The following is a 15,301-nucleotide window of genomic DNA, read 5'->3' on the forward strand; positions in this document are numbered from 1 at the left end:
GAGGTTCTATTGAGACGGTGGTGGGCAAAGGGAAATTGAATGTCTCTAGTCTACCAGTTCTTGACAACATTCTCCTCGTCGATGGACTCAAGGCTAATCTGATAAGTATCAGTCAACTCTGTGATCAAGAATTGACGGTCACTTTCACTAAAAGTGATTGCTCATTGACTCGGGAAGACAACTCAATTTTCATGAAGGGTCTGAGATCCCCTGATAACTGCTACCTCTGTGTTGGCATTGGTGCCCACAATAAGAATAGTAGTTATAACTTATAAACATTTGATGTAATAAAGTCTCACGAAGACTCTTGCTTGTAACTGCTGAATAATTAATAAAGATGTTAATTAATTACATAAATAACAACTTAACAAATTTATTTACCTAATTTATGAACTTAACTAACTAATTACTATAACTAATCAATTAATCTAATTAACATAAATAATCACTAACCTTCACCGACGGGGCTGCGAGGCACAAGGCGCGGCAACGCGGAGGCGATGCGGCGCTCGACCAGGCTGAGGCAATGCGGAGAGGACGGGGCTGCGAGATGATGGTCGGGGCTGGCGAGGTGGCGGTGAGGTGGCGGTGGAGCTTCACAGGGCACGGCTGCGGAGGATCGGCGCGGAGGAGAGGACCGGCGCGGAGGAGCGGCTGCGGAGGAAAGGACCGACGGAGGAGGAGAAGACCCGTCTGAGGTGGAGCGGCGTGAGGACTTGGACGTCGGAGAAGACTGGTACGTGGTGGCTCGGAGAAGAGAGACGGAGGAGATGGTGGTGGCTCGGAGAAGAGAGAGGGAGGGAGATGGTGGTGGCTCGCGGTGGTGGCTCGGAAAAGAGAGATCGAGGGAGATGGTGGTGGCTCGCGATGGTGGCTCGGAAAAGAGAGAGCGAGGGAGATGGTGGTGGCTCGCGGTGGTGACTCGGAGAAGAGAGACGGAGGAGATGGTGGTGGCTCGGAGAAGAGAGAGGGAGGGAGATGGTGGTGGCTCACGGAGGGAGGGAGGGAGATTTCGGCTGTGAAGAAATGAAGAAGACGAACCAGGAAATTGTGTTTTATAAACTAACCCTGGTACTCAAATAGGTGCGACTAGTCGCACCTAAAAAAACTATCAGGTGCGACTAGTCACACCTGATAGTAAAAAAAAAACAAACTTAAAAATTAATTCCACGTCAGATAAATGAAAAAAATGAGGGGGAGAAGTTGAGCGCCGAGTTTTTTTAGACTTTCAGGTGCGACTTCTCGCACCTGAAAGTTTTCAAAACTATTGGGTGCGACTAGTCGCACCCAATACCACTTAAAATTAGCGAATTTTTTTTCTTTTCTGGAGCCCTTTGGGTGCGACAAGTCGCACCTGATACCCAATTAGGTGCGACTTGTCGCACCTAATGCCCCTTCGCACCAGAAAGGCTTATTTGTAGTAGTGATATATGACTTGTAAATAAAAACTTTCATACATATGCTCAAACAAAAACATGACTAAATAATAAAATATGTACATTCTCAAATCTACTTTAACTTAACACCACATAGCGTAACAAACATAAATCAATACTTTAAATTACATCTAATAAATAGCATCAACACATAACTTGCAAATCATAGCTCACTCAAATATCAAACAACAAAAGAACAAACACGCCATCAGATAGTAAAATGCATACTTAAGTATATAAAACTACATATAAGATTCATAAATAATATGTTGATCAAATTTATTTTTGAACTAATCTATGTTGTAGTGAGATTATTCTCACATTGACGAATCAGGAGAAAAGCTCGTCGGTCGAAGATGGAATTAGAAACTCTATTTGACTCGAATCATAATTGGAATAATAGACTATCTGGGATCAGCTAAGAAAAGGATGCAAGACATACTTTCTTTTCAGGAAATTTTCAGAAACGACGTTCAACGTGAAAATTACTAAAATACCATTGGCTATTGGGGTTTCGGGGGAGAACTAAAACTCTGTAAAAACTTCTAAACACTTTTGCAACTATACAACATAATTTTGAGCGCTTTTTGCAAAGTCATCACGGCCAAAAACATCCTTTTAACTATTTCTTAAAAATAAAACAAGTATAAAATATGACTTTAAAAATTTGTGCCAAAACTGTTATGCGTACAGATCGTAATATAATCAGAAAATATTATGTATAGTATAAAAATATTTTTCGATTCATTTTTAAATAGAAGACATGTAAAACTAGCGTTTCCAAAAAGAATCAATGCAAAATAATAATTTTTGAATCCACAGTAAACGTTACTAAGTCTGAAAATCGGAATTACGTCAGACCAGAGAATCAGATCTGCGCACTGATTAGAGAATAATCGGAAAATATTCTGTATTTCATACAAAAAATTATCCTATTACAGATGTAGATAGAAGACATTTAAATCTAGCTTTTTCGAAAAGAATCGATGAAAAATAACGATTTTTGAAACCACAGTAAGCGTTTTTAGAAATGATTTTTATTGAATCCGAACCAGATAGAAGAAATACATACATATTTTTTTTCAAGGTTGAGTTCCCTAACTAGAGCTACGAATTTTCAAATAATAAGAAGAAAATGAGAGAGAGAGCAGAGAGTTAGCGTGAAAAAAAAATGATTTGATGTTTATATATAGGGTTTGATTAAACCCTAAAAGCCCAAACCTAATCCTACTCATACTCTTAATATATATATATATATAATAAAAAATAAATAAAATACCCAGTCGTAACAAGCCCAACAACATATGTGATATATATATATATATATATATATATATATATATATATATATATATCTCTTTTATATCTTCATTTACAAACATATATATATAAATACCTAATATATCTCATTTTCTTATATATATTCATGGAAGTGGAATATTAATTCCACGTTTATCCTATATAATTTATATATTATATCTTCATTTACAAACATATATATAAAAATACCTAATATATCTCATTTTCTTATATATATTCATGGAAGTGGAATATTAATTTCACGTTTATCCTATATAATATATATATATATATATATATATATATACATACTCCTCTTTGATTATATAAATGACATATAAAAAAACACATCAAATAATAAATAGAATAATACAAAAAAAAAAAAACTTAATCTATAAAATTCTTAACGTTCTCTATAATGTTAAATGTCGGGGTTTCACACGGACCTAGTGGACCTTCGCGGAAATTTGCCCTCTTTCCTACAAGTGAAAGCTACAGTGCTCCCTCATCCCATTCCTTCACGCAGTCATGAGGATCTCTTTGAGAAGCAAGGTTCGTCTAAGGTTGTTGGCATGCAACACGGTAACTCTTCTCCTGTCATCTATACTAGGTACAAGGATAATTTAGGGAGGTCTAAGCAAGTTATTTCTGAAAGAGAGACGGTCATCTCTGTCATTGATGCTATGCTTAATCTAGGGCTTGCCTCGAACATGTCTGAGAACACCAAAAGTTTCTCTGTCCATGTCACAGAGAAAGAGGGTCTAGATAAGGAGAAGTCAGACCCTGTGTTGTCAGAGAAGGCTGATGTTGGAAACACTTCTTCTGACATCCCCAAGTCTCCTCTTGCCAACGAAGAGTTTGACAACTACACTCTAGCTAAGATGACTAGAGAACTCAAAGGTTGTGGGTACAACTCAGAAGAAGCTGAAGAAGGTCTGAATAGAAAGAGTTAGATCACTCTGGAAGAATTTGACAGAGTGATAAACAGTGGCTTTGTTGCTGATCCTGCATAAGAGGTGGTTCCTCCTTCTTCCTCAAAGAAGAATGAGAAACCAAGAAAAAAGGTGTCAAGAAGGTGATCAAGTCCAAAAAGAGAAAGAGTGTTCAAGAAGTTAAGGCTCCTGAAAAGAAGAAATCTGCCAAGAAGAATCAAGACTCAGTTCCTGAAGAAGAAGATGCGCCTGAAGATGTTGTTGACCATGTCACCAACATTGTGGAAGAGGAAGAAGTAGAAGAGGAAAGGGTCCCTAAGGAGAAGAAGAAATCCTCCAGGCACGATGTTCCTGATGTCCCCGTTACGGGACTTTTCTTCCACACCATTCAAAATGCTAGCAGATGGAAGTTTGTCATTCTCCGAAGCATTGCTCCTGAGCATGTGCTTTCAGATGAAGCCCTCGCTTGCACTGATATTGTGGATCTCCTCAAAGAATCTGGGTTGTTTGCTTCAGTCACTTCTGTTGGTTCTTATAATGCTCAGTTTGTTCGAGAATTCATTGTGAACCTTCCTGATCACATCGACGATGCCACTTCCCCAAACTTTCAGAATGTGTATGTAAAAAACAAGTTCATAGAGTTCTCTCTGAAGATCATTCATGAGTACTTGGGGTCTGAAGCTCCCTCCTCTAAAGATTAGATGCCTTCTCGAATTTATTTGATCAAGGAGTTGTCTAGTGGCAAGGATGAAAAGGGTTGGCCTCAGTCTGGTCTCTATCGTGCGTCTCTTCTCAATGTTCCTCATGCTATGTTCAATTCTCCTGATGCTCCCAGTGTTCATCCCATGTCAGCAGACACAAGGAAGTTGATTGCTCTTTCCTTGATGGATGAGATCAAGCACCTTGAGCTCCTTATTGCTACTTCTACTGGTAGAAAGAAAGATCTCGAAGAGGCTCTCTCCAGAATGTTTCCTGCAGGCTCTTCATCTACTCCGGACACATCTTCCTAATTCCTTTCGAGATTAATTTGTTTTGTATTACTTTCCCTTTTCTATCTCTCCTCATTCTCAAACTCCCTTTGCCTTTGCTTGGCAAAAAGGGGGAGTTTCAAACTAATACTGACTCTGGAAATTATGTTTCGTGGATATCTATCTATCGCAGAAGTGTGTGTTTTGTACTTGTGCTTTTCCTCTGTCAGTCACTTTGACATGAGTGATCTTGCAGTGTGTAGCTTGAGGATCTTCTGCTTGGCTTGTGCTTGTGTTTCCTTTCCTCTGTCAGTCACTGTGACATGAGTGTTTTTGCAGTGTGTTGCTTGAGGGTCTTCTGCTTGGCTGTTCAGTTTATCAGGTCAAGAGTTTTGCCTTCTCAAAGCCAAAGGGGGAGATTGTTGTTACATGGAGTTTGGCGTTTGGTTCAGGCAAATCTCATGTCCCTCATACTGCTTCTCCATTTACAGAGAACATCTTTCATCTCTCACTGTCAGGGTGCGACATGGTCTCGCTGACACCTTTTTACTGGCTACGTTGGATGTGCGCCAGCTGTCTCTATTACGGTTCAGAGGACATTCTCTTTGCTTGTCTCTTACAAAAGAGAATGTTTCTCTCTTGTGTAGGGTTACGCATTTACTACGCCGAAAACCTCAGACAAGAAAAAAAAGGGTGTCTTTTGTCAACTAGTGTTTGTTTCTTTCTGGTGAGAACAAACCTAGCTCATCTATCGGTGCTGGTGATTGGGGATTCATTGAAACACTGAGAGTGTGTGAGAGTGAAAAGTGAGGGGAGCTCAAATCTAAAGGGAGCCTAGATTAGAAACTCTCTATAATAGTTTGGAGTTAGGAATAGTGGAAGGTTATCATCCATATGTATTCCGTCATTGTACTCATACTATTGTCTAGTGAAGTTACTCTTTTCACCGGGATTCATATCCCCTTAGAGTAGGCAGTTTGATCGAACTATGTTACCACTCTTGTGTGTTCTTTTACTTGTTGTCTTTACAATTGTTCTTACTTCACCTAATAACATCTAACAAGACAACTTAAACAGTAGATCTGGGCTTTCACCCTCAAAATATTATGAATTCAAACAAAAAGTTTTACAGATAATTACACTTTCCTAAAATCATAATTCAACCAAACATCTGCAACCGTTAAATTGATTCCACCAGGCAATGATCAGCTAATCTAACGCTGTGGTAGAATATTATATATCTGATAATTAAATCTTCATGTTAATTTTTACTTGGCACACAATTCTATAATGAATTTCAGTGTTTTGGTGCCAGAATTTTAAATCAAGAAAAACGTATATGATAAAAATAAAAATAAACGTATTAACTTTTATAGGTAGCGACGTCTATAAGAATCGCGCATACTATGCTACACACTACGTTTTTTTTTTTTTTTTTGCTCAAATGCTACATACTACTTTATATTGGCTTTTTGACATATCATATAAGAATCTCGCATACTTGGCATATTATCAATTCGAAACTTTTCTCTCGCGCACACAACTCTCAAACACACATTATTTCTGTCACTCGATGAACAAATATCCAACAAAAGAATGAGATTTGAGAAAATTCATTAGGACATGATAACATTGGGGCATAGATCTCTTTGTTTTAAATCATGACGTTCACTCGCGTGTGGCGAGAAAAGGTTTAAATGTCAACAAAACTCCGATGGCCTCAATCACATTCAAGAAGAAGAAGAGTATTTGAGTGCCTGCATTGTAAATTATATAATTATCTCATTAATATTTCTAGTAACTATTCTCAACTTTGATGAGAATGAGTTTTCGGGGGTAAGAGACAAAAAAGTGCAAGTTCAAAAACAAAACAAAAAACTATTTTAGGAATTATTTTAAGTTGCATTGAAGTATAATCTTACACAGATGCAAGCAAAAGATTTCTCAAAGTGCGCTTTTTTCCTTAAAATTTTAATTTCAATTTACAAATTTTGTCTAATTCCTAACGTTTTAAGAATTGATTATGATAAACACTAGCGGAAATTAACCAACTACCTCCCTTTTATAAGCGTTTTCGAGAATATATTATTTTTTATTTATATTTCTAAAATATCACGTATCATATATCGTACAGTTTTTCCTTGTTTACAATGTTATTTTACTTGTTTTGCAGTTCCATTTAAAATAACAAAATAAATCATTTTAAAAAAATTGGGCAACTAAAGGAATGCTTTAGGAAATCATCATTTTAAATGAGATATTTGTGGAATTTCCTGTAAATAATACCTGGAAGAATAGAAGAGCCCTTACGTTTCTCAGCCCAAGAGAACCTGTTGAGCAAATAAAATGAAATAATATGCTAAAAAGTGTCACGAAAATAAATGTAAACTTTACATATCTTGGTGTTTTTTTTAAACTAATCATAAAAATAGCGTGTCTAAATTTATTATCACAAAAATAATATTCTTACAAAGCACCCCCAGTGGCTGGACCGACCGCATTAAACACAGACATCGCGGTGGTCGAAAGCCCATTAGCAGCGCCTCTCTGGTCTTGTTCCTGGTGTTAATCATCAATTAATTAATTGATTAAATATATAATAAGAAAGCTATATATAGTTTCTAAATTGAAATACTACTTGGTCACTAAAGAAATAAATTTTTACCACAGCTCTGTTTTGCAAGATGAGCAAGCTAGTTCCTATAGAAACCTAATCAGCCAAACACAAAAACAAAAACAAAAAAGCCCACTAAAAGTTGTTAGTAAAATATAATTTTACATAATTTTTTTAAAGTATTGAACTTCTGTTAGTTGAAATGAATTACTCCTAAGAAGCTCTTAATCACTGTTGCTAAATTTACGACCACGAACAATGGTGTGGCCGATAATAAAGCCATGTACGGAAATCCTGTTAAAAGAGGTATTGTCAATGCCTGCAATAACATAAAAGACTAAGTTTAGTAAATATATATATATATATATATATATATATATAAAAGAATAAAATGAAAGAATTCTACCCCGGCCAATCGGCAGACTAGCACGGTGCCAAAGAGTTTTTCGAGGTATGGATACAGGAAAATCTGGAATATAAAAAGTGAAGAACCTAAAATTTGAAAATGTGGGTCAGTAAGAGAAAAAACACATTACTTGAGACCATTATCTGTACGTTTCAGAATTATTTACTGCTCAAAATCGCGTCATGAATAGAATTTCTTTTGAAGAAAAATATATTTGGTTACCCGTGATTGCGAGGACTTCGCCGATGGTCTCTGTTGAGAAACCCAATCCGCCAAATTTACGAGGACTCACCGCAAAGAGTGACAGTATCTAATGCTTTGAATAAAAGCTAGAATCTAAAATTACAAAAAAAAAAGAAAAAAAGTGTATATATGTTATTTAAATGTGATGAGAAATAACACCTCACTGAATGCCATGTCATGAAGCGAGAAAACGCAGAAGACAATTATTGAAGACATTAAGGGCCAATTCCTGAGGATGCTTGGCTTCGCTCTCTTTTCGTTGCTTTGTCCGTTCTCGATAGCCACGTCACCATTATCTTCACTATTATGATTGTGTAGTGTCTCCTGAAACAACCATACACTAGGACTTTAGTTTTTTTTTCTTTTTCTTTTTTATCTTTTTGGAAATATTTTGTTTACTAATAGTTTTGTCATTACCGGAAGCCAGAATGAGAGAACCAGTGAGACTAAGGCTAAAAGTGATATGCAAAAGCATGGCAAGAAATACGGAAACCTGTAATAAGCAAGATTTGAAATTCAAGATGGCATTAATAATCTAAAAAACATGAGTTGTATAGGAACCATAAAAAAAATAAAAAATAAAAAATAAAAAGGAAAGATAGGCATATGACCTATTTAGAGTTTTCCCTTGTATTAGATATTTTTAGCTAAATTACCAAATAGTTCTTGATATAGGATCCTTTTTTGGGGTCAATATCAGCAATGAAGTTCATCCAACCATAAAGCTAATTCAAATCATAGAGCTATGACACAATAAAAAGTTGTCAATTGCGAACATAAATCTAAGAAAAAAAGAAGATCGACCGATTTTGATAAACTCAGCTTATATTAATAGACTTAAGAACACCATTAGGAAGGAAGTGATGAACTATATTTTTAATATTTGTATGCTTGAGCTATAATTTTAATTCGTAGTAACCATTGAGCTATGTCAAATAGCTTTTTCAAAAATAAAATAACACTTAAAAGGCTTACCTTCCAAAGAGCGAATCTTTTGCAAATATTTTCGGATACTTGTCTGCTGGCTGGAAAAAAATAATAATTGCCACAAAATCTTTCGTCAATTTTATTTTAATTTATGATAACCATATTATGATTCAAACTTTACCAAGAATTAAATCCAATGAAGTTGTAATTTTTTAATATTTTTTTACAGTAATCAAATCAAGTTGTTATAAATACTAAAAAAAATTAAAAAAATACTCACTTACACTGAGAGCCGGGAACATGAATTTGAATTATAAATATTTATAAACAGCGATTAATCTTATATGTATCAATCTTATAAACACTGAGAAGAACATAGTGCACCTGGGCAAGAAAGCCACCTATAGCCGGGCCAAGAACAAGTCCAACGCCCCATCCTATATTAACCTGAAATAAATCGGAATTTATCGCTTTATTTGTTTTTACAAGAAGGGTCTTTCCAAAGTAAACAAAAACAAAAAAGTTAGGGTCATTAAATCTCACAGCTGACATTCCTAGAGCTTGGTACTCTTCCCTGAAGATTTCGGCGGCATAAGCCTGATTTTTCGGAAAGTTAAACCAATCATAAATATAATATATATATATATAAAACCTATAATATATAATTTTAGACATTTATGTGTGGAAATTATAAGCATTATAATATATACCTTGGTTGGCCCAAGTATACCATTCAAACTTCCAAGAAGAAATCTTGTACTAATAGCCATCCAATAATTTACACTGAGGCCAAACAGGCAGTTAAAAAGAATCCTGCCACAGCACAACACAACACATCGAGATCATCATCTTGTTATAAAGATGGGATTTTAGTTAACCTCTTTTTAATTAACTGTAAACTTGAATTTTGTCCAATATAAAACAGTTAAGCTCAATTAACCTTCTTTTAATTTTCATTTTCTTAGTAAAAAATAATATCCAAAGTCCCTAAAAAGCTTTTATTTCAAAATAAAAAGTTGTATTTTTAACAACGGATAATATACTACCCTTTTTTAACCGTTTGTCAATTTTAACTTAAACTTTCAACACTAAATTTCAGTTAAATTTAACAGTTAAAAAAATAATACGCTTCTACTAAGGTTGAAATGTAAAAATTGAAATAACACCCAAGGGATGAGATTTTGTGACTTTTAACTCATCAGGGTACATTGTATCGATTGTCAATTGTTCAATTGATAATTAAAAAAAGAGGATAATCAGGACTTAATAGTTAATACTTACACAGCAAGAGTCCCGAGCATTATAATGGGCTTCCTGCCGTATCGATCGGACAACATTCCCCACAAAATCGACGTCAATGCTCTTCCGACCATGAGTGACGAGCCTTAAACATTATGTGTTTACAGTTTACACTATTTAAGAAATAAATTATCTTATAATAAATAAATAAACACATAAAAAAATGTTATTAAAAATAAGCCCACCTACATATCCGGCATAGAAGCCGATATCCTCTTCTATTTTAGCAACATTTAAATCCCTAATCTGCAAGAAAAGTACTTTTCTAAAATACCAAGTAATGATAGATAATTCGTTGAAAAAAAATATCCAATTTGAACACTTCAATCATGTCAATATATTATTTTTTCCTTTTCAAATTCACGTAAATACTATTGTTTCAATGATCAGTCTTTCCAAAATTAATAATATTATAAACTCGAACAAGAGCGTATACTTAACAATGAATTAAAAAGATCTTCAAGGACTTGGTTTAGGTGACACTAAATCTTCGCTTGTGTAGTGTCATTGAGTGGGTTCAATCCTCGTAATAAAGGTTAAATAATTTCTTATAATCTCTTATAACAACGTGGAAAGGATAATTAATACTACGTTGGAAATTATGTCCGTAGACCTTTGTAAGGACTTCTTTTTTTTTTCTTCACATAAGTATCAGAAGATAAATAATAGGACTTACCATGAAATACAGGAAAGGGTAAAGGGATGATATTGGAAGAGCTGAAAAAAAAGGAGAATAATGAATTATTATTAAAGTCTATATACTTAAAAGTTTGGCCCCAGTGAATGATGATTGTAAGCCATATCCATATTAATGCCAAAAGAAACAAACAAAAAAAACGTGAAGATAAATATAGTAATACAATATTATTTTATAATAAAAAAAAGTTGAAGTTTCTTGTTAATAATCCACTTGGCTATGTGCTGATTTATTGCATATAAAAAGTTAAGTATTATTAGTTAACATTTTAAATTAAACTTCGATTATTATCAAGTTGACTAACTACTGTTAGCAAGTTCCTAAAGACTATTAACAAAAAAATCGCATACTATATTAAAAAAAAAAACGATTGCATAAAAAAACACACCTATTAGATCTTGGAATTACCTTGTTAAATTATTGCATAAACTGTATATCCATTATTATTTTACTCCAAATCTTTAATAGGAAAAAAAAGAAAAGAGACGTTGCTTTACTTTAATTGATTACCAAACTGAACAAGCTGTCTAACATGTTCCGTTGTTTATTTACCTCAATAGCCTCTTCTTCAATACCCACTTCAAATTTAACGATGAAAAGAAAGAAAAAAGAAAACACCACCACCAACAGCTCTGGAGTGTTATAATGGCCCCCATTAAATTTGTGCTGTTTAAACTCAATTCTTTCACTGGATGATTCCGAAACTGGGTGGTGATTTCAAAATTTAGAGCAAGAAAAAAGAAAAAGTCAAATGTATCCGCAAACTAACCAAAATATATAGAGTGCGATTTTAGATAATTTCATTGTTATATGCAAGCTCGTGGAATGAAAAGTCACTTCATTTTCTCTTCCACTACGATCGATCTACTGTGAATTTCAGAAGCGAAAAAAAAAAGTCAAGAGAAAAGAGAGGCTTACCATTAGTAAGGACAATGATCAGAATGCGTAGGAGATCTTTAATTGGATAACCTTGATTGGACTCTTTATACAGCTCAACCTTACACCCAGGGCAATTTGGGTACTTTTCATTTTTCCTCAATAATCCCTCTCTACTCGACTCTGACTCTACAGCCATTTTTCTTTTCTGGTTATGAGATAGCGATCATCTCTCTCGCAATAAAGTTCTTTTTTAATGTATAATTGATCCCAGTTTTATAATGGAGTAATGGACGTAGGAATTGATTATTAAATAATGAGAGTTGAGAGCGTATAATATTGCGGATTAGATATCGTGTCGTGGGTCCCTCATTAATAACGAGGTGTAGTGGAAATTTTGACATACACAATATATTTATCCTAAAGTCAATTTCAGACAAAATAAAAGAGGCAATATCACCTTGACGTCATTCTTTTACTAGTTCTTTTTTTTTTTTTTTTTTTTTTTTGGAAAATTGTCTCTAACTATGGCAATTTGTTATTTTTTTTTCCAATTTTTCACCAAAAATTTAACTTGGTCGAAAATACTAGTAAGTTACTTATACAAATACAATTCTATCATCAACATGATATCAACAATTGACATCTGTTCTTGATATCTGTGTGTTTTGGATTCTCTGTTTGTTGACATTGATGTCAATAATCGATATTTATTATTGATATTTATGTTAACAATTGATGTAAATTGTTGATGACAAAATTGTATTGTACAAGTGGTTTAGTAGTATTTTTGGCCAAATTAAACTTTTGATGAAAAATCGGAAAAAACTTATCAAAACTGTGGTAGTTTAATCGAAACAATTTCTCTTTTTTTTTTTTTTTTCTAAGTGAGATTAATAATTTATTACATGACAAGATTCATAATACTACATATACGAAGATTCATAATCTCTCATTCAGAAGTATGCGTAGTCTTATTTATTTTTTTATTTTTGGTAAGGATATAAGTAGTCTTATTTTAGCCCCGTAGTTGGTGGCAAAAGAAATATAAATATTGCATGGATAGTAGATGGATCAGAATAAATAAGACATGGACTGGAAAGAGACAAATTATTTATCTTAGATTAGTTTACATTAAGACAAAATAATAATGATAATAAGAGTAGCTATATACAAATTTCTGTAAGGAAACCTTTAATATATATATATATATATATATATATATATATATATATATATATATATAATCTCCCTTCATCTATTAACTATTATATAAGTAAGACCGATTAAAACACTATTCATCCACTATTCATCTAATTTTAATTAACTATTATATAATCGAATCACCATCTTTTTAAATCGATCACCATCTAATTAAATCATGCAATTAATATGACTTTTCACTTTGTGTTTTTTTTCTTTTCTCTTCTTTTTATCCAGTTTCTTTTCGGGTGTTGTCACTTCAAAGTCGTACATCTCTCTATCTCGTTATATATCATCTCCATTCCATTTTCATTTTTCATCTTTATTTTACATATTTACATCAATGAACATTATTATTTATCTGCACTCCATCTCTATTTTACATATTCTACAAAAATATCTAATTATATCCCCTTTCACAATATTTTTTTATAATTTAGTTTTAACTCATTATTATTTCTACATTATAAATTTTTCCAACAAAATTAATTTTGTTCATATTAGTCCAAATACATATACATTATAAGTAATATGTCCGAAAATGATAAAAAGAATAATGTATTCCTTCATTGCATAAAATATGATCATTTATTGATTGAAAACAAAGTACATATATTAAAGCATTACATTTTCTAATAAAAATAAAATAAAACACACCACAATATAAATTAAAGCATTACAACAATATGGTACTTCTAATTCTACAAATGTACTTGGGACAATATATGATAATATTGGAGGATCCAGAAGTGATTTTCGAGCTATTAAATTTTCATATAACTCTAAAGTAGTTTGGTTTTATTTATTGTCTCTTTAAGTTTTTAATATTATGTCTTGATACTTTTATATTTCTTGAATATGTAGTATTGTGACTTTAAGTTTTTTAACCATGTAATTTTTAAATGTCTTGATGATGTTTTCTTTTAATTGTCTATGTAAAATATTGTGATTTCTATTGTATTAATTTTAATTAATTTTTTTTTCAAGTGTGAGTTGTATTTGAATTAATGGTTTTTAGAATGCACTAATTTAAAAATAAATACATAATACATATAAAAATATTAAATTGTAGTTATAAATTAAATTTTAGGCTAATGTCATAATTTTTAATAACTTTGAGTATTAAAAAAATTTATAGAGATAAAATAGGGATTCTTTGTAAATTTGACCTTATAATAAATTTTGTTTGCCTCCGTGACCTTTCAGCTAATAATGTGTAAGGCTAACTTTCTCCTTTAATGAAACAAATAATCAAACACCTATTATGCCCTTTTTTTATAAAAATAAAATAAAAATAAATGTTAAATAGAAATAGAAATAGAAATCACATGCCTTTAAAAATATAAATAAATAAAAAACACTCAATGAATTTAATCTTAAAAAATCATAAATTATTCCTTCATTAGCATTTCATCCTCTCTAATGGAGATTATTCACTAATTAATAACACTTTTTTTACTTAGCCATTTCATCCTCTCTTATGGATACTACTCTCTAAAAAGACAATCAATAAAACCAGACATTAAGCTACTAATTAGCTCATTGTTTAAAAATTATGAGATATAAAATGAGAAATTCACCGCGTTTTTCTTTTAACCTTTCTGCATTTTTTTTTTCTTTTTGTTTTTAATCTCCGTGTTTTTTTTTATCAAGGTAGAAAATGGGAATATATGATGAATGAAGAGAAGGAAGGGAATTTTTTTAATTTATTTATTCAAACCTTCTTCTTTTTACAAAGTATTTTTTTTTAATGATAGTTTCTCTTGAGTACTTGAACTGTTGTATTTGGCGATTTCGAAAATGGCAGTTTAGTATTTTCATTTCTTTCTTTAATGAAAAAAAATGATTTTATGACAGGTCTAAATCTAGAAACGGAGTCCGAGAGAAGGTTATTGATGCATAAAATCCTTAAAATAGTGCATCTTCATCCTTAGGTGCGACATTTGTCGCACCTAATACCCTTTCGCACCCAATATGTTAATTTGTAGTAGTGATATACTATTCAAATCTGATTCAAATATATAGAATTTCATGATTTTGAAGATAGAGTGCACCTCATCTCCATCTCCATCTCTACTTTGAAGAAGATGGAGTGCACTGTTCTTATCTCCTACCACCATTTCTCTTCTCTCTCTTATTCTCACTTCTAAAACCCATTCCTCTCTCCCTTTCTCTTTCACACTCCCTCATTTTTTTTAACCACCACTCTTCTGCTCTCTCCTTTGTAAGGCCAGACCTATTTTTTTGCGTGCTATCTTTTTTGCGAATCTAATGAATATCGACGATGATAAAATCCATCGTAGCTTGGTGGATTGTGTGACATTTTCCGTAAGTGGTTTAAAGGTACTGACTTTGTTATAACTTTGTCTGATACGAACCTCGGCCGATTAAGCTCTGAGAC

General features: G+C 32.9%; 1 protein-coding gene across 4 annotated transcripts; it reads right to left on the reverse strand.

The window, feature by feature from the left end:
* Positions 1-6,113: 6,113 nt before the first annotated feature.
* Positions 6,114-11,979, reverse strand: LOC149378711 (protein ZINC INDUCED FACILITATOR-LIKE 1-like). Of its 4 annotated transcripts, XM_089602408.1 has the most exons (17): positions 11,740-11,979; positions 10,801-10,841; positions 10,310-10,370; positions 10,107-10,209; positions 9,536-9,638; positions 9,369-9,422; positions 9,210-9,272; positions 8,874-8,923; positions 8,316-8,391; positions 8,058-8,222; positions 7,878-7,965; positions 7,656-7,741; positions 7,461-7,568; positions 7,301-7,345; positions 7,106-7,194; positions 6,922-6,965; positions 6,114-6,392 (listed from the first exon to the last, which is right to left on the reverse strand). In XM_089602408.1, exons 1-17 carry the CDS (start codon positions 11,894-11,896, stop codon positions 6,304-6,306), a joined length of 1,422 nt encoding a protein of 473 aa, XP_089458534.1. In that variant the 5' UTR covers positions 11,897-11,979; the 3' UTR covers positions 6,114-6,303. The 4 variants fall into 4 exon arrangements, with proteins under 4 accessions (XP_089458534.1, XP_089458536.1, XP_089458537.1 ...); XM_089602410.1 differs by lacking the exon at positions 11,740-11,979 and having other exon boundaries at positions 10,107-10,237; XM_089602411.1 differs by lacking the exons at positions 10,310-10,370; positions 11,740-11,979 and having other exon boundaries at positions 10,801-10,818.
* Between the last annotated feature and the right edge of the window lie 3,322 nt (positions 11,980-15,301).

The sequence above is a fragment of the Urtica dioica genome, chromosome 12 (genome assembly GCF_054948205.1).
Source record: "Urtica dioica subsp. dioica isolate 48M chromosome 12, U.dioica_male_clone48M_v1_H2, whole genome shotgun sequence".
Lineage (NCBI taxonomy): Eukaryota > Viridiplantae > Streptophyta > Magnoliopsida > Rosales > Urticaceae > Urtica > Urtica dioica.